Source organism: Apus apus, chromosome 9, assembly GCF_020740795.1.
Source record: "Apus apus isolate bApuApu2 chromosome 9, bApuApu2.pri.cur, whole genome shotgun sequence".
In the NCBI taxonomy this organism is placed as follows: domain Eukaryota; kingdom Metazoa; phylum Chordata; class Aves; order Apodiformes; family Apodidae; genus Apus; species Apus apus.
In genome coordinates, this window is record NC_067290.1 from 16599573 (window position 1) to 16627415 (window position 27843).

At 43.3% G+C, this 27843-nt stretch overlaps 1 protein-coding gene across 4 annotated transcripts in view; it reads right to left on the reverse strand.

The window, feature by feature from the left end:
* Window positions 1-27264, reverse strand: part of TAFA4 (TAFA chemokine like family member 4) — a 74938-nt gene extending 47674 nt beyond the window's left edge. For 3 of the 4 annotated variants that reach the window (XM_051627922.1, XM_051627919.1, XM_051627921.1), the window contains exons 1-3: window positions 26672-26925; window positions 16354-16481; window positions 2183-2318 (exon numbers count right to left, since the gene is read on the reverse strand). In XM_051627922.1, coding sequence (XP_051483882.1) covers window positions 2183-2262 — 80 coding nt within the window. In that variant the 5' untranslated portion in view covers window positions 2263-2318; window positions 16354-16481; window positions 26672-26925. Of the gene's footprint in view, window positions 1-2182; window positions 2319-16353; window positions 16482-26671; window positions 26926-27119 lie in introns of those variants that run through there. The other variant, XM_051627920.1, reaches the window with a different exon arrangement.
* Window positions 27265-27843: the final 579 nt, after the last annotated feature.

Sequence of the window (27843 nt, forward strand, 5' to 3'; positions counted from 1 at the left end):
ATTAAATCCCTCAATAGCTTATGTTATGCTATTCATCATATAGAAAGGTAATCTAATCATTTTCTTCAACTCAGTTATGATGATTTATTACTTGTGCAATACATAATTGGGCATTATGCAGTTGAACTCTTAGATACAAGGCTCCACAGTTTCAGCAAATGCTGTAAGCAGGAATACATCAAATTAATTAAAGGCAATTTATAGATTTGCATAAATTGAACTAAATACTGCTTTCATAGCAGTGACGTTAGCGTGCAGTTAATCAGCATGGTGGGATTTGAGCAAACCTATCTAAGCATGTTTATTTGCACCAAAAAGTCCTTTGGGAACTTCCTTCCCCTGCAGATTCCAGTTCTGATTATTTCAAGTATTTTCTAAACAATTTGTTTATCTATATGTGATCAGAATATCTGAGACTATTCAGCTAATCCAATATTTACAGCTCTACTGTGACAGCCAGGTGAAGCACTTCAGTCCTCTTCTAAAACTGATAACCATCTACAAATGAAACCAAAACAGATCCCATGTTTTCTCATTTAAAAGTACTTGCTTAGTTTTCCCTTTCGCACATCACAAAACAATTTTGGTCCCTCACTGTGTATGAAGGGGAACGTTGATAAAGCCCAAACAAATCACAAATGCACTTCTTAATATCAAAAGTTAAGAGACTAAAGGCTGTTGCATGTAAATGTGCTTTAGCAAAAAAAAAATAGAATAGTTACACTTGAGAAAATACTACATTGGTGAACCAGCCAGCACCTCCAGCTGTCCTTCTAGACTTTACTCCAGCCTACAAAACTGTTTTAAAGAGCTACACAAATATTGCTAAAAAATAACTCACCATGTCTACAGATTTAAGAAAAAAAAAAAAAAAATCACATGTGAAGAAGCCACATTTTAAGGACTGATTTTTGAAAAAAGGTACTTTTCCTCTGCTTTGAGCCCAGTGTGTTACCAAATGTAAATGAACCTTTACAGGAAGAAACATACTGAGGCTCTTTCACAGCAGTATATAGGAGTCTTCTGCAAGCATGAATCAAGCCCAGAAGATAAAGATGTCACTGGTCCTTGCACACCCTCCAAGTATCCTCATATGGATCACTTCCAGGTTAATTCAGGGCAGCTACACTTCAGCTAATAAGCCAGGACCTAATTCACCTCTTGCACCCAGCTGAACCACATAATGCTACTGCAGCTAATGGGATTGAGTCACTGTGAAACCAGCAGAAATGTTATTATTGCTGTTGATCCAATATCAGTCTAAGGAAGCTGCCAAGTAGGCTTTGAAATCAAGCTACCATTTCAGATCTTAATCACTCAAAACTTCTTCTCATTTTGCAATACCATCCATCTGCTGCTCTCAATGCAACCACAGGAATCTGATCCCAGTACTAGTGAAGACCCCAGCTCTGGAGTCACTCTGGAGTATCATAATAAAGACAGGGGCCTTACTTTGAGTTTCCTGAGGTGTGTCTGAAAGCAGCATTTAATCTCTGGAATTAAATATCACAGATCAGACATTTTGAGCGTGCCCTTTCTGGTGTAAGTGGATGGAAAGGACAGGTATGGAGTCCCAAATCATGCACCATGTGGTCAACAGCTGCTATTTCAGCATGTAAGTGAAGCCAGGTGTTCCACCATTCCCAGTGCAGGAGCAAAGCTGGTGTCAGTGGAAATGCTTGTGTGCTGACCTTATTTCAAAACCTTCCCCAGATTATGAGTTTGATTCTTTTGAAGCCATGTTCCTGAAGTTAGGGGATGTGAACCCAAGTTTCATCAGGTTAACAGGGTAACCCTACCCCTTTGTAAGTATATTCAAGTCCAGGAACAAGTGTTTGACTACAAAGCATCAACTGAGCTACAGCCAAACTAAAGGCTGCTAAAACCATCCAGCGCCAATAAAATGATACAACATTTGCAGACTTTGGTCTGCCTTGCAGGTAGACAGGACACAAATCATCAGCTCACTAACATAAAGAAATAGAAAGGGATCTTAAAAAAGGCCAAGGGGAAACAAAATTTGGCAGTCAGATGCAGCAAGGGGTGCTGAGCCCTTCAACATCAGTGGGCTGCAGCTTTCAGAAATGTCAAGCCTTCATTCTCTGTTGGATTCAAGTAGTTATTGTTGCGAACCAGCACAGCAAATCTTCAGTGTAATTTGAAAAATAAAAAGTGCTCTTACCTTGGGGACTTTGCAAGAATTTTGTTCCAGTCAAACACAATTATTTCAGTGTGGTTTTCATAGTTATTCCAGATTCCCATTTGCGGCAGCAAATAAGCCTTTCTGCATTTCAGAATTTTTCCTTCTCTTTGGGGACCTAGAAAGCAAGCCATATTACACTGCAATTAACATCTGGAATGGTGCTGTGAAATAGATCTTTGTCACCAAAATCATTGTTTCACAGTGCCATCTACAGTGCAATCCGAGGAAAAAGGCAGCAGTCGTATCGCTCCTTTCACTTGTGTCCAAGATCCCAGAGAAACTGTGATAAGGCACCTCTGAAATGTCACTCCATTAACTAAAGGCAGGGTTCTACTAGAAATGACAGTGTGTGCAGCTCACTGTGTCCTTATAACCACCTGCCCTCTCGCCATCAAAGTGCTGTGCAAACTCCAAGATCTAAGACACCACCACAGTGCAAATGGATTTGCACAGGATTACTTGAAACCTTCAACAGCTTGAACCAGAGATTATGAAAGACAGGTGGAAAAATGTTTCAATGTCTTCCAAAAGATTTGGCCAAAGCCCTTGGAGTCTGACTGCCTCAGGAGCAGAGGGTCTGTAGGGTCACACCCCAAGGATCCTCTGTGTGATCAGTGCATTATAGCACCCTCTGACACTTTTGTCTCGACTTGCTTCCGGCATCACATCTCACACCTATACCCAGAAGCTACACTTTGAAATTACTGTGTGGAGACACTTTTGTAGCAGTACTGACACACGTTCCCCAGAATAATGAGCTCAAACACTCCATTTCATACACAATCAAGTCTCTTCACTTTTATTGTTTATATTTGTTCTCTCAGTTCTATCCCCGGGCTCAAGTTGACCTTCTGCTATTGAAAACACGACTCAGTGCAATTTGTGAGAGCAATAATAATGTGGTCTTCACCTACAGAGTGAGCACAATAACCTTTTCTCATCTTCTTCCACCACTCTTTTCATTTCACTTTTCCTTTGATCAATTAGAAATTTGCTTTTAAGAAACACACAATTACACTATCACATTGGAGGGCAAAGAGTCTCAAGGGTCAAAGAAACACAGAGGCAGAAACCTTTCAGAAGCTTAGGGCAGGAAAGCCCCTGGCTCGATACACTCAGTTCCTTTCTGTTCACAACACCATGAGAAAATAGAGTAATTGCTGGAATTAAAGAGGTACCAGGCCAGCAATCTATAATTAATCACATTTTACTCTGTCTTCACTTTCCAATGTGGAGGAGTTTCAGAGTGAGCCAAATTCATATGGCAGCAGTTCTAATCAAAACAAAATGTGGGCAAAGAGATGTCTCAAGACAAAGCGTTACCAGCCTGTATTAATCCTTTCTTCCACAAATACACATAAAAGAAAAAAAATAAATCAGTGTGTCTCAAAAGGCCTATTGAGGGAAAGCAAACAAACAGGCTTTTCAATGTAATATTGAATAACTCAAATGGTTGTGTGGCACATTTTTACCCATTTCATAACAGGACAGTTAGATAAATATATTCTTACAGTGCTCTTGTAAAAATCAATATTGCAATATACTAACTTGGGTTTTAGTGCTTATCTGTTCCATAATTTTATTAGACGGGGGGGAAAAAACAGTATAGATGGATCTACAGGTAAACACTAACTCCAGTGTAATCTGTTCTGTAAACACGTTCAACAACTGGTCAAAGACAAGGAAGTATTGATTATTCTAACTCATTCCAATTAAATGGATACTGCAAAAGCAGTGGATGATGTAGCCACCAGCATATCTTGGGGGTTTCTGATGCCTCCCAGGCAGTGATAGTTCTCGATAAAATAGGGTTGTGTGAGGGGGGCATAAGGCAAACTCCTACACTGCAATCTTAAGACTGAGATTCAGCTGTTTTATATCAATATAGGAGATGGATCAGATCAGAAGCAAGAGGCTCACCCAGTTAATAACAGTAAAAGGAGTTTCAGGCTTCTCATGATGAAATCATGCTTTGTGTGTGTTCTCTGATCAGTGGGTCTGCTGCTAGTCCCTGCCTCTGCTCTCCAGTTAAATGAGTCTAAATAGCATTTCCCTATGCCGGAGAAGCATTTCAAGAACAGAAACAATAAAGGTCAGAAGTTATTTGAAAACTGTATGGGCACTGCATAATGCTTTTGACAGATGGAATAAGATAGCATTTGAAATTAGGTACTTTTCCTACGAATATTTACATGTTGTAAAATACTTCTTATGGCTCCTTTCTGTAGAGAATAGATTACTAAACCATTTAATGCCATCTTTTATAATAAGCTATTAAATAATTTATAAAATCTCCATCCATTAAATATTTAAAAGACCTTAATTTCTCTATTCTTACTAAGTCCTCACTAAAATAAAGACAGTGCATCCCTTAAAAGACTCCTCTTCTGTAAAGCAACTGGTCGGAAGGAAGCCAAGTGGGGACAACTTGACTTCCCAGGGCAATTTGCCAGTCTGAGAGTTTAACCCCACGCTCAGCCCCTTTAACAGCTTCTGTCCTACTGAATAAAGAACGAGAGAAAAAGAGAGCAGCATCTGAAATCTCTTAGAAGCAGGGAAAAAAAAAAAAGACAAAATAAAAATACACACACACACAAAAAAAAAAAAAACACCACCACAAAATCTATCCTGGTCACTACAGGTATGTGAAAAGTGCTGCTATCTGAGAGGCATCCAGACTGAAACGAAGACAAGAGGGGACACCCGCGTGGCCAGTGCTACCTGGTACACACCAGCCACCGCGTGCGGGGCGCCCGTCTCGGGGCTCGAGGACAACACACACCTCCACAGGCCCCTTCACCCCGCAGAACCGCGTTCCCCCGGGGGACGGCCGCCACCTGAAAGGTGACGCTGCTGGCAGCCCAAGGAAGCTTTAGTGCCGCGAGCGGGGAAACGGCTTCCTCCGCCTGCAGCGGCCCCGCTGCGCTGCGGCCGCTCAGCCCGCCCGAGGGGCGACCCAGCGGCGGCCTCGCCTGCCCCCTGGCGGCCTCGCCTGCCCCCTGGCGGCCTCGCCTGCCCCCTGGCGGCCTCGCCTGCCCCCTGGCGGCCTCGCCTGCCCCCTGGCGGCCTCGCCTGCCCCCTGGCGGCCTCGCCTGCCCCCTGGCGGCGCTCGCCTGCCCCCTGCCCGCCCTCCCGCCGCGAAGCCTCTGTTGTGCCGGTGCCCCTGCGTGCGGGAAGGAGCTGTCCGTGCAAATTAAGGCTTGTCATTATCAATCCCATTAACGTGTCGCTGTCACAGGGTTCCTCTGCCCACCCTCCTCGGCGCTCCCTGCACCGTCTCGCAGGCCCTGCCCTGTCTCCTCAAGGCGCCTTGTGAACCGACAGAAATGGGCCAGCAGAGGGAAATAATGCGATTTAGATTCTGAATTTATCCCCTCGACCCTCGCCCAGAAATCTCTGCATCAGGTCAGGTAACTTCAGCTTGATCTGAAGACTTGGAGTGGCAGTAAATTCACCACAGCTAAGCTACCCCAACAGTTAATTAACCTCACTTTAGACACTGCACCCAATTTCTAAGCTGAATTTGTCCAGCTTCTGCTTCTAGGCATCTGATCTCGTCAGGGCTCTTGCTGGCAGCTGAAAGGGCCCTCTGCTCTCCAGCGCGGCTGCCCGCACTGGCTGCTCACAGCCCAGCACCACCGGCCCAGCTCTCACAACTGTGAGGTGGAGGAAACCTCTCCTTGGAGGGCTTTGCAATATTAAATCCAGAACGCAGCTCTTCTCTGCATTGCTCACCATTTCTCAGTGTCAGGTATTTTGAAGTGGACCTCAGAAGACAAAGTAACCAGAGGAGATCTTTATCCATACCACAAGCAGAGGTAACAAGCCTTCCAGCTGGTACCTCATCTTCCCTCCTGATAGATCCTGCCTGCCTACCCAGCTGTCACAGCACACAGGAACACGTTAGGGGCTTTAAGGTCTCAGTTCTGCCCGTCATTACTCACACCAAGTAACAGTTACACCAGGCAGGAGGGGACTATGCAAACTGAAGGACACAAAGTTACGTGTACAGTAATTAATGTAAGACTGCTCTCACAGTGCAAGAAAGGAAAACTATTGAGCCCAATTCCTCTCCCAGAGTCAACATGAACTTTTCCACTGCATTTACTCTCCCACAGAGATCACCGAGAGGCCCAATCACATCAAGCTCCACAACATAAGGCAAACAGAAGTGAGAAGGCTCTTCAGACAGAAAGAAAGTTAGGCAAAGGAGGTAGTACCAAACTGCAAGGGTGCTGCCTCACTGTTAAGCCAGGCAGGTAGCCAAAAAAACACAGGGAGGCTGCAGCCATTCCCAGCACTCTTCACCTGCAATTTTTAAGTGTTTTTTTTGATTACATCACTTTCCATTTATGACATCAGTCTCTGCTGGCAGCCTCTTAGTCTGTCACCCTTTCCACAGGAGTTTTTCAAAATCTCACTTAGAAGCAACTGGGGGAGGTGGAGAAGGAAAGAAAACAATGCAAATAAGATCTTAAGGAAATAAAACCCACAGCCTCCTAAGAGTGGAGTACTGAACTGCTACGACATCCACATAACACGAAATAGCAACCACACCAGCAGCCAGACCATCCACACATCCTATCTGCCATGTGCTTTGGGGGAAATGTGTCTGTCTTCACCAGCACTTGGAGTTCTCTAGGATAGATCTGTCTGCACTGTTTCCTTTAGAGATGAGCACAAACCTTCCATCCGTTGTGGGCATGTTAAGAGAATGTGCTGAGAGGACTGCAAAAATATGCCTAAACCACCCTAATTCTCTGTCCCAACCAATGTAGCCTTTCTCAATTAATTCTGCCAGAGCTGCCAGAGTGAGAATAGTGGGTTGGATGGATCCTCTGGTGGAAAGTCTTTTTCAGCTGAACTTTTTCAGTTTAAGAGAGAGCTTGTGACCCCCAAATGTAATCCAGTGAAGCTTGGGTCACACAGCAGTGGCAACAGCAGCGCACAGAATCAGAAAACAAATTCAAGCAAGGTCTGAAGGTGAGAGCTAAAGGACTGCCAGAAGATCTCAAATTCACACGGTGTAAGGAGGAGTTTGAAATCAAAGCTGTTGCCTCCTCTGCTGAGGCAGAACAAGTCAGATGTCTACTCAGAACCTGATGCAATGCAAACAAGGGCTGTTTCAGGTCCCCTCCAGGCAAGGGAACAGGAGCTTCTTCGTATACACTGACTTCAGTGTATCTTCTGGGGACCTGTGGTCACCATGACTCACAGCTTTCATACATATTTACATGGCAAGAAGCAGACTTGCAAATGAAGCATATGAGTGATGCTGGCACAAATAACTGATCACTTGCAGTTCAAAATTATGATCTCTGCATATCAGAGGATCACCTAAATTAAACAGAATCTCATGTAGAAAATTAACTATCAGGAAAATGTTTTAGACCCTGATCTCTCAAGTCAAAATGAGTCCACATTTTCCCTCCAGAAAAAATCCTCCCAGACCAACAGGACTGCTCAGAGAATGAATTCTATTCTAGTGGTAGAGTCAGAATAGCCCCTTTTCTCCATAAAGCACTTTTTATTATTCATCACTATCCTACAAAGAACTCTTCTGCCAAAGTAAACTCCTGAAGAGGTAAGTATTGCTATAAAGGTTTCATTTTTAAGTTTGCACAGACTTCCCAGCTCAAACAGCCAACACAGCATATCTCCTCATTACAGCCCAGCTTTTCAACACTTTCAACTATATTTATCAGAGAGAATTTTTCATTGTGATGATCCAGGTTCTCAGCCCCTTGCTACAGCTCAAAATCTTCCCCACCCCCTGGTGTATGGCCTACTTAGGAGATGGGCAGACTTGCAGGCACCGTGTTCAAGGAAGCACAGGAATTGCTCCAACCCTGTTCAAAGAGGAGGCAGAGCAGAGACAGTGCCCCAGTCCACTCCCAACAGACTTCTTAGAAGCAGAGCAGTACTCACATTCAGCCAGCAGCACACCAAAAAAATGTGGAGAGAAACATCTTTGAAGAAACTCTCTTTAGCAGGATGTTTCAGACAAGGCAAATACACATTTTCCCCTGCTGCAAATTTTGCCTGCCAGGTAGCAAAGCAGTAAAGTTGTTGCACAAATTATCCTGAGCAATAAGACATTGTTTTCTGTACCCTGAATTGATGGAGAAATTTAATTTTACTCATGGAAGGACAAGATCACTAACCCAATAGCTTTAAGAGCAGGTCATTCACTTTTCTTCCCCCTCACCAGGGAGCCAGGTGAGCTGGTAGGTTACTTTGCAGAGACCACTTGGGGAAGGGAGGAAAAGGGTGGAAGAGGGGGCCTCATGTCCATTTGTGCCTCTGGATAATGGACTGGGAGGTCCCAGACCTGGGTAGCCAGCCCAAGGCTCACACACAAGAAGTAGATGATCACTGTCTGTGTGACCATTGAAATTATAAACACGAGGCAATCCCAAGGAAATGACATTAAAATTGAGAGACTCAGCAAGTGTGAGCAGTAAAGAAATGCTGAAGTAGCTGTGTTTGTTTAGTCCAGAGTTCATTGTCTCCTTCTAGAGGCTGTTTCCTTCAAGAGGTTTGCTTTAAAGAAGGATGTGATTTGAAGAAGTGGTTCTTTCTGCAAATAGCAGAAAAATAAATTAAGCATCCTGCAAAGATAATTTGCTGGGTGCATGAGGAGAAGCTTTCTGTATCTAAGTATGATAAACTAGTGGTACAGGTTGCTCAATAAACCCCTGGAACCTTTGATGGAGGTTATTTTTTTTAAATGGGTGAACACTTGTGGGGCAGTCAAGGTGCCTTTCTCCATCTATAGGGGCTGGTCACCTGTTTGCTCAGGGTCTGTAACAGAACTGTATCTGCTGCATGCCTTGGAGCAATGAAAGCACTAGAATATAAATGCAAAGTGAGTAGTCACTGTTCAGTGTCCTCCTCAGTACCCTGACCACAGAGAGTCATCAAGTCAGAGGTTAGTGGAGGAAAATTGTTGTAGAAAGAAACTGAAAATACCTCCTAAACATACTGATTATTTATTTATTTATTTATTTCATGCAGATAAGGTCAGCTTGTGTTCTATTTAGCTATCTTTCTGGTGGACTGAGGGTTCTTATGCAGCCAAATTTGGTTCCTTGTGATTCTACTGCATCACAATACTATGCTCTCTTGTTATTCCCCCAAACACCTCATTCACAGTACGTAGTTACAACGTGCCTGCTCATGCTTCCCTAAGCTGTGTGAGGCCCTGACTGCAATGGGGTCTGTCCATTTCTGTGTCACCAACACAGAAATGTTTGTTTTGTTTCAATTCAGGAAACACTCCAAGGGGGAAGCACAGAATAGGTAGTTTTGCTTTTAGAACATGAATATGCTTTATGAGCAGTGGATGCACACTGGCTGATGAAGAATCCCAACTGTCTGAGTATATGGGATAATTGTTCCACTTGGGACTCATTAGCTAATTGTTAAAGGATTCCAAGGAAAAGCATTTCATAAATATAGCACTAAATTTCCAGAGGTGTAATTATGGGTTGAATGCACATTTTTAGCACCTGTGTTATCAACACCACAAGATACTTTGCTATTGGCTTACCTGTTACCTCTCTCAGTGTCTGGGTAGTACACAGGGTAACTACCAACAAATTGAAAAGTAACATTTTTTTACATTCCCATTTCTGCACAAAGATAACACAGTCAGTTTGGGACTGGTTGAAAATTCTGCCCCTAGCATATAGAATCTCTTGTGGCAAAAGGACAAAACTTGCACAGCAGGAGGGAGGCACAGACCAAAGAGCTGTAACCCAGCTTCTTGATCTTGTTTTGTCACTTGACTTTCATGCTAGGGGACAAGTTTTTTACTCAGTGTTAAGAACCATTGTTAGTTTATAAGAGGCTTCTTCTCAAGTTATATTAAAAAAATCCTTGCTCTACTGAATAGTAGATTCCAGAATGGGGTTCATGACCCATCAGTTCAGGAACTGTTACTAAAAAAATGTAATATCATTCCTCATTTTATGTAATTGAAGGACAGAGGCAAAGTACTGCTAATAAGCTAGCAAGGCATTTGTGTGACATGAGGACTTTGAGCTGGATCAATGAACAATTGCCCTTTAAAGGAGAATCCAGTCTTGTTCAATCTTGATCCTAGTTAAATGGGGAAAAAAAAAAAAAAAAAAAAAAGAAAAAACCACCACCACATATTCAGAACAAATCTCAGAGTTGTATTTGCTTTTCTACGGTTTGGCAACATCCTGCTTGGCTGGAAGAACCTTCACAGAGAGGGCACCTGCACTGTGCAGGGCACTGTCTGAGCTGGGGGGAACTGAATTCCTGTTCCAGCACTGACAGGAAAGCTTCTGAATCCTGAACTCTGGGCTCTGCTCAGCATTGTACCATGAGGAAGTATCTGCCCATCTGGAGCCAAGAGGAGAACCACAAGCACAGTACGGATATGGCAGAGTTGGGTTTAGCTCTCTTTGAGGTTGAGAGACCTGACTGAGGCTGCAGCTGTACACTTTGTGTTGTGCTCTTCAGATACCAGAAGTCATATAAAGTTTTCCAGTTCCTGACAGCAGCCTACTACTGAGTCAAGAAGAAAAATGAGCAGGTAGATATATCTGTTAATTATCTCCTGAGCCATTTGTCCTGTGGCCCTGGAATCAATATAACATTGACAGAAGAAAAAGCAAATTTAAGAAGTGGACAGAGCTCAAAAAGATACATCATTTGTGATGTGCAATCAGCATGCCCCAGCTGGTTTAGTTGCCCTGGCAGACAACTGACGTGTACATGAAGTGACTCTCCTTCCCTCCTGCAGGCCTTTGTCTTTCTCCTAATAACAAGAAAAAATCCAAATTCCAATATGAATACATAAGGTAACATGCTCACTCAGGTATTTTCATTCCCAGCAGTACCAGTGACTGCATGCCCTGATGCAAGAGAGTTTCACAAGTCCCATAAATTACATTTTGCCACCTCACCTCCAGAAAGAGCTTCCTTCATCCTTTCCATTTCTTCAGGCCTCTCCTTCAGCTCTGTTTTGTGTTTGAAGAAACAAGAGGCACCTCTTCCTGCCTCCTCTGGGAAGCTGACCTTGGCAGCAGCATGTGTGTGAGCATCAAGAGAGTGGCTGGCAGGCAGGGAGAGACCCCTCCTGAGTTATGCAGTGATCAACTGTGAGGAAAGGTCTCCCTGTTTAAAGCAGGGTAATCATCTGCTGGCTGCTGTTTTCATCCCTTCACAGATTGAGCTCTGGCTTCTGTTGCAATGTAAAAAGAACAAACCTCAAAAGATGCTGAGGGATTGAGAAGGAGAACAGAGCTAGACACCTTACTGTCACCGTTCTACCAAAGCAGGACAGCAGCAACCACAACAAGCTGGTACTGCTCCTGGGAGAAGATGTGAGCATGGTATTTCCCCCTCAAACACCTGAGCTGTCAGAGGATTCTCCTTCCAGTCACTCTCACAGCTCAAGTAACTATGTTTCCATAAAGGAGACTCAATTGGTTGCTCTGATTGTGCTTCAGCCAAACTTTGAGTGAGTAACAGCATGTCCTCTTCATGGCTAAAGCTAGAAACTTTCTTATCTGGTTAAAAACAAACAAAAAATATTTTTCATAAAGCTCAGAAAAAAACGACTTTCAGTTCCTAATCGACCTAGGATGGATTTTTATTTTTCTATTGCACCTTCCCTCATGCACGAGCCACTTCATGATCACATAACCATGTGCATGATTGATGGGAGGAGTTGGAGGAGGGCAAGTGGCATAATCTTAATTATGCTTTGAAATGTTTAGGGTTGGAAATGAAGTATGAGATCACTCCACTTCCCCTACCTCACTTTAAGGCAATTATGGTTGTTGAAAATACTAGTTTGCTGATTGTTTATTTTCAGGGTAAACAACATTCAGCTTTTAATCAGCTTTTCATCATCACTAGCAAGCTATTAACTCTCTTAAAAATAATTAGAAAACAGAGAAGAAAAATCTCCTCCACTTAGTTTCATCCTGGAAACTGGGATTTTATGAAAAAAATCCTCAAGATTCACAGAAATAATAATAAAAAAAGAGTTAACTTAGTGGCACATTTAGTTCAGTCTTTTAATAATGAGACACCATTTGCCAGAGAAGTGGGGAAACAAAACATGAAAAACTCAGACATACTGAATATTTTTCCACGAAGCCTGGCACAGATATTCACCCACCTTGTCACACCAGCTTTGCCCTGTTCTCCTCCTTTCAAATCCCCCTCTGAATGGTGTCTCCTCCACTTCACGTCTTCTGGAGCCCTGTCCCTTTACCGCAGCCTCCAGTTTTAGTGCCATACTGGCATTGCTTCCCCTCACCTCCCCCAAACACCATTTGCCTGCAGTCACGCTCACAATGGCAGAGCCCAAGAAAATAATCACCATTTCTCTTTCTCTGGATTGTGCTTTTTGAGCTTGTATGATATTATGGATATTGGCATCTGAATAAGAACCAGTATTTTCAGCCAACTTGGGTGGACACGCGGTTATAGATGCTGAATATGTTTATGTTTTTTAAGAAAATGGATTGCAGGAGGCTTCCATTTCTGGGATCTCTGACTGTTCACAGAATCTTGTCTCTCAGAGCCCTGCAGTACATATTTTTTCCATTTTTGAGTGAATGGACTGTGAACACTGTCCTGAGGGAAACAGTACTCAAACATAACTACAATAAAACAAGCAGCCTCAAAAATTCAATCATATTAGAATTAGCAGCAGATATGAAATGCCTCAACAGATACTACCCTTCTGTGGTTTCAGGTAGACAAGATAACTAAAGAGTCCTTCCATCTCACATACAGCTTTCCAGTAGCTTTTCCCACTGAAAACACACCCTCCACACGCCTCATTTGCTTCCACCCCGCTGCCACATACACCTTCACCAGTAGGCTGGTTGTAACTCACAGGCAGTCATCCTTACAGGAAAACAAGAACAATCATGAGCACTTTGTTAGATACTGAGCCAGTTGCTGTTGTCCTGGTGTTGCTCAACAGATAATGTCCCTTTCAGGGTCGTAACCAGATGATGTCCTGTGTGTGCTCCTAAGATGCAGCTAAGTAGCCTTTGGTAAGAGACTGGGGGACAGACATGCTTTGTTGCTGTCACATGGCAGAGAACATGTCCTCAAAGCCAAGAAGGGATGCCCATCTTGATGGCAGGCATTAGTCAAACACAAGTTCTCAGATCCTGTAAGAGCTAACTGAACAAAAACTTAATGAACTGTGAAAACCAGGTCAGGCTGGGTGATGCATTCTAAGGGATAACTAACTGAAGAGTGTGTGAGGGGCTAAGCTAATTAAGCACTCCCCCACCAGGATCCCAGTAGTGGTGTTTTGGGGGTTTTATTTTTTCAGTTGCCCATAGGAGATGAGTTGAGATTCACTTTTAAAAAGGGGTTCTTCTCGTAAATCGATCAGTTTTAGACCCATTTGACCTAGTAGTGTCTCTTTAAAGATTAATGAACTGGAAAACAAAAGTGAAACTCTCGCACTTTAACGGTTCCCATCTGAGTTTCCTGCACTGTGAGGTACATTTATAAAGAGGTCTGTGGAGTGGTTGTATCATTGATTCAAATTCTAGGGTTATTGCATGAACATTTCCATAGCCTGGCAATAGGGAAGACAGCCACACAAACTGAAAGGCTGCCCTTAGCAAAGACAGGCACAGGACTCTTTGAGATTAAAAACTGCTGGTATTAAAAATGCACTGCCTCTCAGGGACCATCACAGGAATTTGTTAGACCTTCTACTTTAATACTTGCCACTAATGAAATGCAAAACAACAACACTAATTAAAAAAAAAAACAACACAAAACCAAAAAAACACCTAACTTATATGGAAAATCAGTTATTGGATTTTTATTTTCTCCTAAGTGAAACCACTTCCTTCCAAACACCATACATTTTGGCCAAGATTAGCAAGAGGCTGCAGATAACTGAACCTTCAGTCACCACAGAATACCACTGTATCAAAAAAAATGATACAAGCTTTTAATTTTGAGCTGTACCTTGCACTGTTTCAGACAACCCCCACTTGTTTTCACATAGCTATTTTTTTGCCAATTTAATCTAACACTTGTTTTCAAACCAGGGATTAAGTCCTATCCACCTCTATCCTCTAAAATTCACAGTGTTTCAGACAAAATTCCTTTTTCTCCTCACAGGTCCTGTTTGGTGAGCACTCAAAGGACGTTTTTTAAAGAGGGCAACCACCCATATTTTACCCTCAGTCCTTTTTATTAGCTGATGGCTTTGAGCAAATAAAATAAATACTTGGGTATTTATCTGTTCAATTTGTTCAGACTGTACAATTTCGAGGAGGCATTTGTGAGTATGAAGTGGTTTATTATATCTGCATGGTAGAAAGATGACATAACTTGCTTGGTATATTCACACTACTGCATAAAACAGAATAAATGGTCTGTGGAGGGTGTGGTTTATAATTTTAAATATTTTCTTTTACACTCCAGCCAAAGACAGTTGGTTTCTTAAACCATTATTTTGTCCTTTTTAATTTGACTGCTCAACTGTACAAGAATTCCTAATTATTTCTCTGCTTGCAATAACACCATCCAACTTATTACCTGAGAGTAACAGTATTGCATAAATAATCCATTGCCTCTTTAACCTGAAGGTCTGAACATCTGGTCTTCAAGAATATGAAACATTTCTAATTTAATAATGGATTATTCCTATCATAGTCACCCTAACAGGAATGTATTCCTTTCTGAAGCTTCCTGTTCTCCTCTCAGGAGGATTTAGGGTCAAATAGATCATTCAGCAACAGTGGTCATCTTCCAGCAGAGACCCAGAAGTGCTGGCAGTGATCCAGAGCAGGCTCATGAAGAGCCAAGAGCCACGTGCTGGGTGTCAGCCCTCAGGCCAGCAGCCTGAGTGTTGCAGGGAGGGATCAACAGGCTGGGTTTTAGAATCAGAGAATGGTTTGGGTTAGAAGGGACCTAAGAGATCATCTCGTTCCAAGCCCCGACATGGGCAGGAACAGTTCCCACTAGATCAAGTTGCTCAGAGCTCCATCTAACCTGCCCTTTAACACTTCCAGGAATGGGGCTTCCACAACATCCCTGATCCAGTGTCTTACCACCCTCACACTAAAGAATTTCTTCCTAATGTTTAGCATTGTCATCTTTGCTTTGCTCCTGGATCTATGCTAAGTTAACAGAGCTTTCTGAATATGATGCTTAAGCCTGGTTTAAGCTCCAGTACAACAGTATAAGCAGTGCTGTAGGTTATCCGGGACCTCTTGGAACTCTAATCCACCAGAGACATCTGGCCAACCTGTCTCCTGAGACACAGAGCCACAGCCAAATCCAGTGTGTTGTACAATGTTGAGCAAAAATGTTTTGGAGTGAAAGCAAAAATCCAGAGGTTGCTCCACTAGCACAGAAGACCAATCAGTACCAGTATCTCTGCTGTGACTGGGTAAGCTTCAGCTGAATTTGCTCAAGGAGCAGAATTAGTTTTCCTGAACACCTCTAAGAAAGATCTGCTAAGCAGCATGTAATGATAATAAGGACAGACCAGAGTTGACAAGTTTGCAATTAATTTTCCTTGCCTCTTATTTATGTCTTTGAGTCTGGCAGTCTTCCTCTTCTGAATGGGAAAGACTGGCTGCATTTGTTACTCCTAACACAGGAAAATTCATAACGTGGCAGGTGTTGGCTACTCATTTCATTGACACAAGTATTAAGTGTAACCAAAAGCTGGAGCAAGGCAAAATGAACAAAACAGGATCAAAGGAAGCCCAAAGCACCAGCCTGCCCTCCGTGCTTCACGGTTTAGCAGTCTCAGCTCTGGGTGCAATCTCAAAGAGTATCATTTGCCTGCCCAAAGCACACACTGTACTGTCAAACCAGCCCATGGAAGCTCTACAGGGACATCCTAACAGACTTCTCAGCTCCTGTCCTATCTACCGATGAATAGTTTACCCAGACACATTACAGTCTCTCTGCAACCCCTTCCCATTAACAGTATAGTCTGCTTACAACACACCATCCCTCTTTCCATCACCCAACTGAATTACTTCAAACAGGGCAGCCATGAGTTTAGCATTAGGAGAAGGCAAAGTACAAAAACTTTTGTGAACCAGCTGTGTAGTCCTACCCTAGAAAGCTAACAGAGATGTCTAGAAAAAGTAGGAAGAACTAACCTTCAAAACAGCCGTTGGACAATGTGCTTGCAGCAGAAAGGCAGTGACCCAAGGACCTGAAGCAGAAGCTCAGCCATGCTTGTCAAATGATGTATTTGCAGCAGCAGTGAGATTTGGGAAAACATATTCTGAAAAAAAAACAACAAACAGGATCTTGAAGCTTGAAAACAGCATCACTTGGGAGTCACTTAGAATTTAAACATGAGAATTGTGAAAGCTTTATTCAAGGCACAGTACTATCCACATAATTATTTCCACCAGGGAATCCGCTGGTGGAACTTGCTCTGCTACCTGAGACCAAACAAATAAAAACCAGAAGAGTTTGTGACACAGAGCAGCCCTTCCAACAGAAGGCTGTTTATCTCCTCCTTTAATAAAACCAACCCCCACATCTTAACAGAGTATCTCCTCCTAACAGTCCCTCCCTATATTGTGTATCCTGATGAGAGCTACACGATCTCAAAAGACACACTGGATGAAAGAAGGAGGCCCTGAGATGTTCCTTTTTCATCATGTATAATTTGCAAAGCTAGTAAAAAAAACAAACAAACAAAAAAAAAACCAACAAACCAGCAAGCAGTTGAGCCTGGAATTCTGCCAGCTGTGATATTCCTAGCACATGTGATCAAAGAGCAGAATTTGCCAGTCAGTGGAAGAACAATCAAGCTCGTAACCTGACTCCCACCAGCAAAGGCAAAGCCTGCAAACATCACTGGTGATCAGAGGAGAACTATTTCCATCAGGCTGTGTTGCAATAGGCATGAAACATCTGCAGAGCCAAGGCCTACTTAAGCTGAAGTTGGGGCAAATAGTTCCAAGAATTTGACATTCCTGATTCACCAGCATTTGCCAAAAGAACAAGAACTGAAGACACCATGAAATCACACTGAGAATTAAAGAAAAGGTCATAATGAATGGATTTTATGTAATACTCCAGGTTATGTTACAGCATATTGACACGTACAACAAATTAAAGCAGCTAATTCATCTTACTACCTTCCAGTGATAATTTTTAATTAAGTCACTTATCTTTATCTACATATTTAAGAATGTAGATCTTTCATTATTCATTTCTTAAAGAAAATCAATGTTGTCCTGATTTGCTACAGCTCAAACAAGTGAGCAGTGTTAGCTAAGATAAAGCAGCCTAATAGAAAAATAATTAATTAACTTTATTAACAAGTCCTAAGAAAACGTAATTGAGCACTTTCTCATACTCCTGGAAGTCTGAATTATGAACCAAAAACTTAATGGCATTCAGTATGGCTAAAATATGCATCCTGGATTTTTTTTTTAATAAAAATATTTATGAATAAAAAGGGAAAAAAGGGAGAAAACTATTAAAAGTATCCAATGAAATATTTTAGAAATTTCATCCCCAATACTGAATTTTACTATAAAAACCACTATCAAAAAGCTTCACAGTCTGTAATGAATTAAGAGCCTGTAGCACTGGTTAGATGTGAGTGTGTAAAGGCCTCTCCACTGCACAGTTTGGAAATATTTGCACATCAAAACAGACTCTGGTTTTGCACTGGGGATTCTAAAGCTTTGTAAAAGGCCCCGTGAAAAGAGTCAACTTTGAATCTCAGTTTCTAGAGGAAGCAGACTTTTTCTAGTCATCTTAAGTGTCCTTTTCTTCTCAGGGTGACCTTAGCTTTCAGGTTTGTAAAATGGTTTTCTCTTGTGTTCAATCCTACTGTGTAATAAATTTTAAAAATGACTATTTATCTTCTTTAATATGTTAGTCATCTGGAGCAGGAGAAGCCTCTGTGGGAATTTTTGCTATTGGAGTTTGTTGAAGCTGAAGTCAATGCTGATTTAGAAAATATAACTTACGCTTTAGTAGCAAACAATCATGAATATATTTCTTGGAATAACATCTTCCCATTCTCCTCCAGCAGCGTGTTCAGTAGCAGAGCTGTGCATCACTGTCTATTTGCAGTGACCAGGGCAATTTGAAAGTAATGCTTTTCTGCTGCCCATCGTATTGCTCTTACACAAGCCTCAATCACTGACTTTTGGAAAACAAACAGATCAGATGGTTCTGAACAATGTAAATGAGATGCAAACGAACCGGGCAGGTATCCGTGATATTTATTTCGGGCAAGTGAGAATCGGTGCATTGCTCAGAAGTGCCTGTTGCAAAAGTTAGATTTAAGCAAGCTTAAATGTTTTTTTGATTTTGCCTTGCTAATCATGACCTCAGCTGCCTGCACCATGTAATGACAATAATGAATAAACATGCTGTGCTTATGAAGAACTAGAACCTAACAAGCTGATCAATTGTTAATTCTATAAAGTGACTAAAACGTGTCTCTACTATCAATAAGGAAATCAGCTTCTATTTGTGGGACTAATGCACCTTGTACATATCCTCCAGCTATCCTGCCCTTCTCTATAATAATGTAATTATCAGTTTGGTCGCATTTAAGTACAACCTGTATGAGATTTTATATTATTTTTGTCTTGAGGGTAGAAAAAGGAAAAATTAGCTGGATATTTAAAGAGACACAGTACATTTGTTTGGAGGACAAAGGTTTTCTATTTGCCCTCCAATTAGTTATACACAATTATTCATTTGAAAACCAATTATTTTACAGTATTATTGTTAAATCTTGCAGGCTATTATCAGACAGACATTCCAGAGAAGAAGGACTTTTTATTACTAGAGCCATCTTGCTCTAAGTCTCTGTAACAAAGAACTTAAACAAAAGAAACAATGCTTATTAACTGTAACAGATGATGTTATTACTGGGGGGGGGGGGGGGGAAGGCATTTAAAACAAAGACCAGCTGGGCTTTGTTCAGTCCTTATTTTTCCTCTTAGATGAGGAAAACACAGAAGTTGTATCAAGTTTTCAGCCACAATAAGAATTATGTATATTCCAAATACACTAATTACAAAGAGCTGCCACTGTCCACTCTATTTCCAAGCAAGATTTAACAGTAATAGCTTATTCATTGCTGAAGAGTCTGTTCAAGAAAGAGCTCTGCTGAAAATACCCAATTTCCTTCTCATTCCTACAAACTCCTATGACCACCTGCAAGGGGCAGCTACCTGACCATCCCCTCAACACCACAGCTTGTCTCAGTCTGGGCTGCAAGCAGAGAGCAGAAACATCACCTGAAGTGTGTTCTAGGCAAAGATGCACCTTGGCAGAGTGAGTAACTGTATTTAAAGTTTCTGCACCTTTTTCAGAGCTCTGAACACTAACCATTCTTAAATGTTTAGGGCTTCTATGTCAATTCAATTGTTAAACCTAAATACACAAGAATACATTAGAACCAGGAAGGAAATGTTCTGGAGGGAAATGCTATTAAGTATGTGGATAAGCTCAGCACCAATTAATTTCTAACACTTAATGAACCTATTCATTCCTCAGGTGGAAGGTTACACTAATTCTGCCAGAAATTGCTCTGCTTCACCTCAGAGCCATCCCACTGTGTCACGTTGGTGTAGAAAAGGAGTTTCTTTACCCAATAGTTTCTTAATCTAAGAGAATCAGTGCAGATGTTTAGTAACAGTTTCTAACACAATGTAGTTCTTTTAGTGGTCCCTGAACAGAAACAGACCTATAATTAAACAAAAGCAGAATGAAGCATTTTAGCAGCAAATGAAATATACGGGGATAATCGAGTACTAAAATAATGGTTTTGCCTTTTGCCCCTTCAGCTCCAGTTAAGCCTATGCATCCTATAACTGGTAAATATTTCCCCAGTTCAACTGTTACTCCATTGGTTCCTTTCATCTAAACAAGCCAATGCCAAATACTCTCTTACATTCTTCCAAATAATGGCTTCAGACTCAAGGCTTCAGAGACACTGTTTAACTGAGTAGCATAACAGGAATGCACACAAATGACAATCTCTCTGTATTTCACAAAATTACTAACCCTTTTTTTCAGATTCAATGGCCTACTTCATGTGCAAGTCTGCTTCCTGCTGTGGATGTGTGTTGGGGAACATTTTATAGCACTTGACTCCTAACCATGGTTCTTCACAGTCATTAGACTAACAGTGCTCAGTACAGATAGTATCACGGCCACCACGAGCCCCTCAGGACCAGTCCTGCACAGCTACCTGCATTCATGCTGGGCCAATTCCAGTGACATCCATAAAACACTCGTGGAGTGATGCGTGTACACAAAGAGGGAAGGGTTTAGCTTCAGAATTACAACTCCAGCTGACCAACATGAACCTCACTGGCTCACTGCACCTCCTTCTCCTCAGGGAGGAGGCAGTGCTGAGGTCTCAGAATGGAGAAGCCACCACGGCCTCCTCCGTGCTCAGCTGTAGGAGCATGGGTGACAGTGCCCCCTTCCCTGCCTGCTCCATAGGGCACAACCCAGGAGCCTGCCTGGGCTGCACAGGGGCAGGAGCTGAGGTACATTGTGCACAGGTGGCAGTGGAAGAGCTGTGGGACATCAAGGGGATTTCCTTCACACTCTATCACATTCCCCAGGAACAGGGCAACCAGATGCCCTGAATGCAGCTCTGGGATTGCCACAGGCCCTGGCAATGACTAGAAGAGGATACACCAACAAAGGGACCCCTCCTCCCTTCCTGGTCACCCCGTCTGCTGAGAACTTGCCAGGAAATTGGCAGTAGAACAGCAAGGAGTGTGGGCTGCCTGAATGTCCAGCAAAGGGACCATCACCACCAACTATAGCTTCTCTATTTCCTTTTCAGAATTACAAGGAGCAAGGAGTCCCAAAGACTAATTTAAATAGGGTATATTAACCCCACGGCTTGTGTCCAAATTCATACTTCCACTAAAGACCTCAACAACATCTGTTTCCTAGATTAAAGAACACAAGAAGTTTCATTTAGGAGTCTAAGTTAAATGAATTTTGCTAGGAAATTATAATACAGATGCATTATATTCATTTCTGAAGTAAGGCATTTCTCTTCTTGCCTCCGACATTATTAGCATCTAAGAGTGGCTTAAATTAAAAAAGAAACATTCATTATATCAGCCTGATATCAGCTCACTGCAATATAACATTTTTGAAACAGGAAAATATCACAGCTTAACATCATAAATTCAATACTGCAACAAGATAAATCTTTCCTATTAATGTAAACCTCAGTAGTTCACAATACATCTACATCTGAAATGCACTTCTGGTTGCTGATCAGACTACCATAAACACACATAATTCTCATTGAATAATGGAAGCAGCAAAGAAATACAAGGGTAACTATGTTCTCTAGACTAAAACAGCCACAGACTGGTCCTTCAAACAGATTCACTCGTGCAGGGATGTTCCCACTTGCATCTGACAACAAAATACTATCATCCCCATAACTGGAATCTAGCTAATAGCAAATGACATCAAAGTATAATCACTCCTTAATTACACCTGCACAGAATAGATGCTGGAAGCTTTGTTAACTTGCAATACATATAAATCCCAGAGATATCCATATGAAGACTGGGTACCCTATCAATTAAGAATTTCCAAATTTCTCCCTGAATACCTGAGATGACACCTGAAATTACTCTGGGGGGGAAAAAATATATATATAAAAATTAAAAAAAAAAAAATAAATTAAAAAGAAGCTTCTTTAATTTTGTTAACATGAAAAAAAAACAAAACACTAATCATTCAATGCTACCTACAACTAAATTTTCTCCTTTTCCCCTATACATTCAGATTAACAATCTGAAACTTGTGCCAAATGGGAATTTCGGCACACAGTTTAGGAAATGCAAACACATGAGTTAATGAACTGAATTATGCAAATATGAACCTGGGATCTGCAATTTGTTCTAAAAAGCTGGAAAACGTGTATTAACTGTTTTATAGATGTCCAGGCATTACTCAAATGCTTCTGGTTTACTTAGCAGTGCCTTGCAGGCTAGAAAAAAAAAAAAAAAAAAAATGTCTGTGAATGCTTTAAGAGCTGAAGTATCAGTGCTCTCCTCTCTCCTTTGAAGTAGTTGCTTCCAGAACCAGCAAGTCCTGGCTGCCTTCAGCTACATTGTGTCCTTCAGAAGGATGTACGGCATGACTGGGTCCTGCTTTGCCAGTGGTTGGTGGAGAGGGGCAAGAGATCTACACCAAGGGCTGGGACCAATTTCTTTAACCTGACTTCTACCATCAAATAATACTGAGGCTGCCAGTGCTAGCCTCAAATATATTCATCCCTGCTTGCTATGGGGGTGCTACCCCCTAATATAATTATCCCTGCTTGTTAAACCTCACAGCGCTCGTAAAACAACCTGAAGGAAGGAGGGAGAAAACTTGTATTGATGCTGTGCAGAGGGAAATGTCCTCCAAGGAGAAAAGCCTGACCCCACCAGAGTTTTTATTCCACAGATGTTCCCTGTAAAGTGTAACTGAAATTGAAACACAACAGAAGGGGCAACAAAAACAACAGGTCACCTTTTGAGTCACTGAGATACCTGATACTACTTTCCCTCATTTGAGCTTTACTCTGGCATAGTTGTACCAAGTCAGAGAAAATCAGCCTTTCAGTCCACAGCCTTTCCAAACGAAATTGCTGGGGAAAAAAAATAAAATGAAGCAAAATTTGTGAAATCTACAGTCCTTTGTTCCTTCTTATAAGCCTCTTCAGAATAGCAAAGAGGCTTCAGTGACACAGACCAATAGAGATCCCCACAGCTTGCAAGTATTCAGGATGCTTTGCCACTGCAAAGCAGCTCAGATCACACTGCCTAACCTCAGGTGAAAGTGTGCTGTGATCTTCTGATCTGCAGGGTTGGCAGTGGCTTCAAAAAAACCTCTTGCATAATGGTTATCCAATTTTTCAAAGGGAAAAAGAGATGCTGAGGGAGTTCTGCTAGACCTTGAGAGGGGGCAAGGAGTCCCAGAGCCATAAACTATGAGAGTGAGACAAGGAAAATCCAATGCTTTGAGTGAGAAGTATTTCGATAGGACAGCTCTTTATTCTAAATATGCATCCAAAATCCAGGACAAAACAAGACTTTCCTCGGTGACCTGGAATTTAGCACTCCAAGGTATCGTGTTACTCCACATTTGTGTTACAAGTGGGTTAAAAAGAATAAAATATTTGTCTTAGAGTGTTATTAAAGATTGGTATTCCAAGCAAAACAACTTTTTGCGTCCACAAATTCAAGTTTAGTTCTAGATTAATTCTTTGTTGGCCAACAGAGCTTGGTGGCACTGCAAGAACACAGTAATTTCAGGATTTCATAAGAAACTTTATTTTACAAGAACCTGAGAACTAGCTGCTTTCCATCAAATATTTTATTGTCTACCCCTTAAATGTACTTTTTTTCCCTGACACTTAAGCAGTACTGGCCAGATTCTACCCTTCTCACTCAAAACCCAGTCCTTAACTGGGCAGCTTGCCTGAGGGAGGACAGCAGGTGCTGGCCTTAAATTAATAAAAGTTTGGCATGCACAGATCAGGAGCTGCTCCACACGAGTCCAACCCACTGGTTGCCAATTCGGGTCTAATCCAGAGCACTCACATCTGGAAGGCAATGCCAGGTAACACCTGCACACTGAGATATATGACCAGGAGGCTGGTGGATTTAATCTAGTTCTTAAGAATTTATATACATCTCAGTGAAGTCAATGGGAATATTTTTATGCATTTTAAGTCATACCCCAGAATTACTGGAGCTGGAGCAGCCTGCTAGGCAGCCAAGCAGAGGGTCCGTGGAATAAGTGGCACAGACCCAGACCATCTCTACACCCTGGCAAGGGAGAAAGCTCTTAAGTACTGGACTGAAATAAAACACCAAGCCTCTTGGACCATTTTTGCCTGTGTTTTTCTTCAGTAATTAGGAGCTTTTATTTATCAGAGTACAGCAAAACTGTACCTTCCATAAGCACTGAAGTCACTCAGAAAAATGATAGCAAATATCAATGTGAAACTAGAAGGAAAAAAAAAATCTGATACAGCATCATCTAAACAGAAGATGGTAAGTAATGACATTAAAAAAAAAAAAATCAATTTCACACAGATGAAAATCATTACAGTTCTCTAGAGACCCTCTCTGTCTGTCTGCAGTCACCTGTGTCCTTTCCTAGCTAGTAAAAATGTGCCACAGGTTCTCAAAAGATGGTAACATTCTGCTAATTTTAATATTCCTCTAATCCAATAACAGCTTGTTTACTGCTTTCTAATTCAAAGGTAATTCATTAGATGTATCCTGTCACATCTTATTGCCATTGAAGGCGTAAGCATCACACACACCTCTGAGGCATGTCAGTGGTGCTGCTAATATTCAGTGTGCATGGCTATCAATGCAATGGTCCTCGTAAGGGAACGTGTGTGCACAGACACATAAATCACAAACAATACTACTCAGAGACCTCAGGGGTGAACTCTGGACCTAGAAATTTACCTTCAACACTACAAACTCCAGCAAACGAAATGTTTGAGCTAATCCAAGTGATTAGTGTGCAAATACTTGTGAGAGTGACACAAAGGGTCTCACGCAGCCTGACTGACCTGCGGGGGACTTGAGTGGGTCTGCTGCAAAACGAGGAAGGCTGAGGAAGCACCAGAGAGCAGAGGCAGCCTGAAATCCTGCACATTTCAAGAGCCAGACCGTGCCCACCAACATCTGTTGCGGTTCTGCAAAAGCTACCCAAGACAGCTGAGATTTTGAGTAATCAGACAGCAATTTCACTGAGGCCAAGGGCTTCAAACCTGCTAGACCTTGGCAGCAGAGGCACCGAGGTGCTGGGGTGGAGGTGATTGCACAGCAGGAGCCACTGGCACCGCCGGGAACACGCGCTTTCCTGCCGGGAGGACTTTGGCAGCATCCACCTGGCTGCAGAGTTCCCCTCCTCACTCCCCTGACACGACGCCTGTGCCTACCTCCAGGTGAGCAGCTCTACCCCAAGTAAAAAGGTGGAGGAGGCAGCTTGTTCCAGGGGAATCCACACCATGTGCTCGAACACATCTTTCAGCCACCTCTCCTGCCACCAAGACTGAGAACTCTTGGGCTGTTTATACTCTGCCAGCAACCAGCTTAGTCACATCATCTCTCTCTATACCAGGGAACTAATAACATTTCCAATCATCTCTTCCCGAGAAATGAAACCTTTGATCAACCAGACTAACCACACACACGGCTGTTTAACAAGCCACCCCTATCCGGGAGGAGGGCACAGGACTGAGAACACAAGGAAACCATGCTAGGAAACCACCTCTTTTGCCCAAACTTGTGCTGTTCCCTAGGAGCACGGCAGGATCACCCCATCAGTTTGGAGGATAGTTTGGGTCAGTACGTGTCCAAACCCATCACCCCATTGGCTGTCGATGATGTCATGCCCATGCATTAATCCCCAGTGACTGCAGGTTTAACATCACACGTATCACATCATCTACATAATGACAATGACCGCGACTCAGAGGAAATTACAGGAGCAGAGAATAAAGCAACTTGTTGAAACAGGGAAAGTTGCATCTCTTAAGTCATTATTCCCAGCCTTTTTCGTCTGCCAAAGCGAAGTTGGTGGGGTCAGGAAATTACACGTCTCACTGAAAGGACTGGTTATCATTTCAGCTCGACTTTAAATAAATTTTCAAGATCTCCCTCTAAAAAAAAAAAAAAAGAAAAAAAAAAGAAAAAAAAAAAAGTAAAATAAAAAAAGTAAAATAAAAAAAGTACCAGTGGTGAAAAACCAGGGGATCCGGGAAAGAAAAGTATTTCAGGAGCTGTAAAATCGGTAGCTGAAATTAAAGCCATTTTTGAAAGGGAAAAAGAAAAAAAAAAAAAAAAAAAAAAAAGAGCGATGTCTACAAATCAAGCTTGTCCAACCCAAGTGGGGTTAGAGAAGCTACGGCAGCACCCGAGTTACACACGCACTCACTAGTGCGTGGATATGTTTAAATATACCACGAATACCTGCAGGGTGGGAGCTGTCGCTCAGCCACGCTCGCAGCGCCAGAGCTTGCCCAGCCTGGGGGGTGCGACAGAGACGCGCTTCCAAGCTCATCCATCCCAGCCGCCGGCCGGGAAGCGGGATCTGCCTGGAGCTGCGCAAGGAGCCCGCAGCCCCCCGCGGGGGCAGCCGCCCAGCCCCGGGGGCGTACTTTGGGAACAGAAAAGTCACCATTCTTCACCGCACCCCTGACCTGCGCTCCTCAAGGCGAGTTACCACGCAGGCTTAGACGTTTCTCCCGGCTCAGCTGCCTCCCACCCCCCAGCTGGGATCGCTCCTTCAGCCCTTCGGGACGCGCCGTCCCGAGCACCGGCCCGGGCAGCCCGCGGGGACCCCTGGAGGGCACCCCTGGAGGGGACTCCCGGCTGGGCAGCCCGACCCCCCACCTCCCGGCCCCAGCCCAGCCCCCCGGGCACCGCTTACCCTGCCGCCGGCTGGTCCGAGGAGCCGCTGGGCTGAAGCGCGGCAGGAGCCCGAGGGTCGCAGAGCGGGGGAAGCACCCCCGGGCGAGCGGGGAGCACGGCCCGCTCTGCAGCTGCCGGGAGGATGCTCCGCACAGCCTCCCGCACGGAGCGGCGCGGCGCCCGAAGTGCCTTTGGAGCTTCCCCTCCCACTCCTCCTCTTCAGAGCCAGGGGGAGGAAGCACCGTGTTACGGCTTTTCCTTGTCTCCCACCTCCGCGGGGCTCCCTGCCCCCTCCCTACACTTCTCCCTCAGTACGCGGCTCCACGTTAGGTGCAGAGCTGGAGCTGTCGGGGGGAACGTCCCCCTGTCCTCCCTCCGCCCCAGGGCCGCTGCTCTGCCTTCCGCGGGCAGAGCTGCACGGCAGCCCCGCTCAGCCCGGGCTCGTCCCCGCCTAACGCAGCCCTGACCTTATTTCGGCATCCGAGCGGTCGCTGCTCAGCCGAGGGAAGAGAAAGGAGACGCTGGTTCAGCTCCCAGCCGGGTCGGGGTTCGCAGCATCTTTTGGAGGCAGTAGCAGCAACTTGAGAAGGATGCGGAGGGTCAGGGCCAGCACCTGCCCCCTCTGCCCGCCCGTCTGCCCGCGCTGCCTCCCGCCCGCAGCCGCGGGGTTATCAATTAATTAACGCCTTCAAAAATTCAGCGTTAATGGCAGAAGTGAAAGATGCTGTTTCCCCGGCTACAAAGCCGGGGTCACTTCGACAGGCTTGCCAGCAGGGACACCGACTTTCTGTACAACCTCTATCAAACTCCCTTTTACACCCTCAGTTTCTCCTGAAGATCTGGTGCTGGCTTAAACGGGGATGTCTAAATATGTGCGTAAGTGGGAGGCAGGCATTTAAATATCTGTAGGTATTAGTCTCCTTTCTGTGAGAGAGGGCAGTGTCTCACCAGAAGTGACCCTAGAGCTCAGGGAAACAGCAGCCTGATCTTGGCTGCCTTCCCTAAACACTGTTGGGATACAAATCACCATCATCATCCTGGACAAACATTCCTTAAATTCGAAGAACCACTGAAAATCTGCCTAGTGGAACAGGGCAGGCTACTTTTATCACAGGAAATCACTCATCAGCTACTGATGTGGAATGGCATATTGCTTTCCAAGCTGCCCGTGTGCAACTTTTTTAGTGCAGA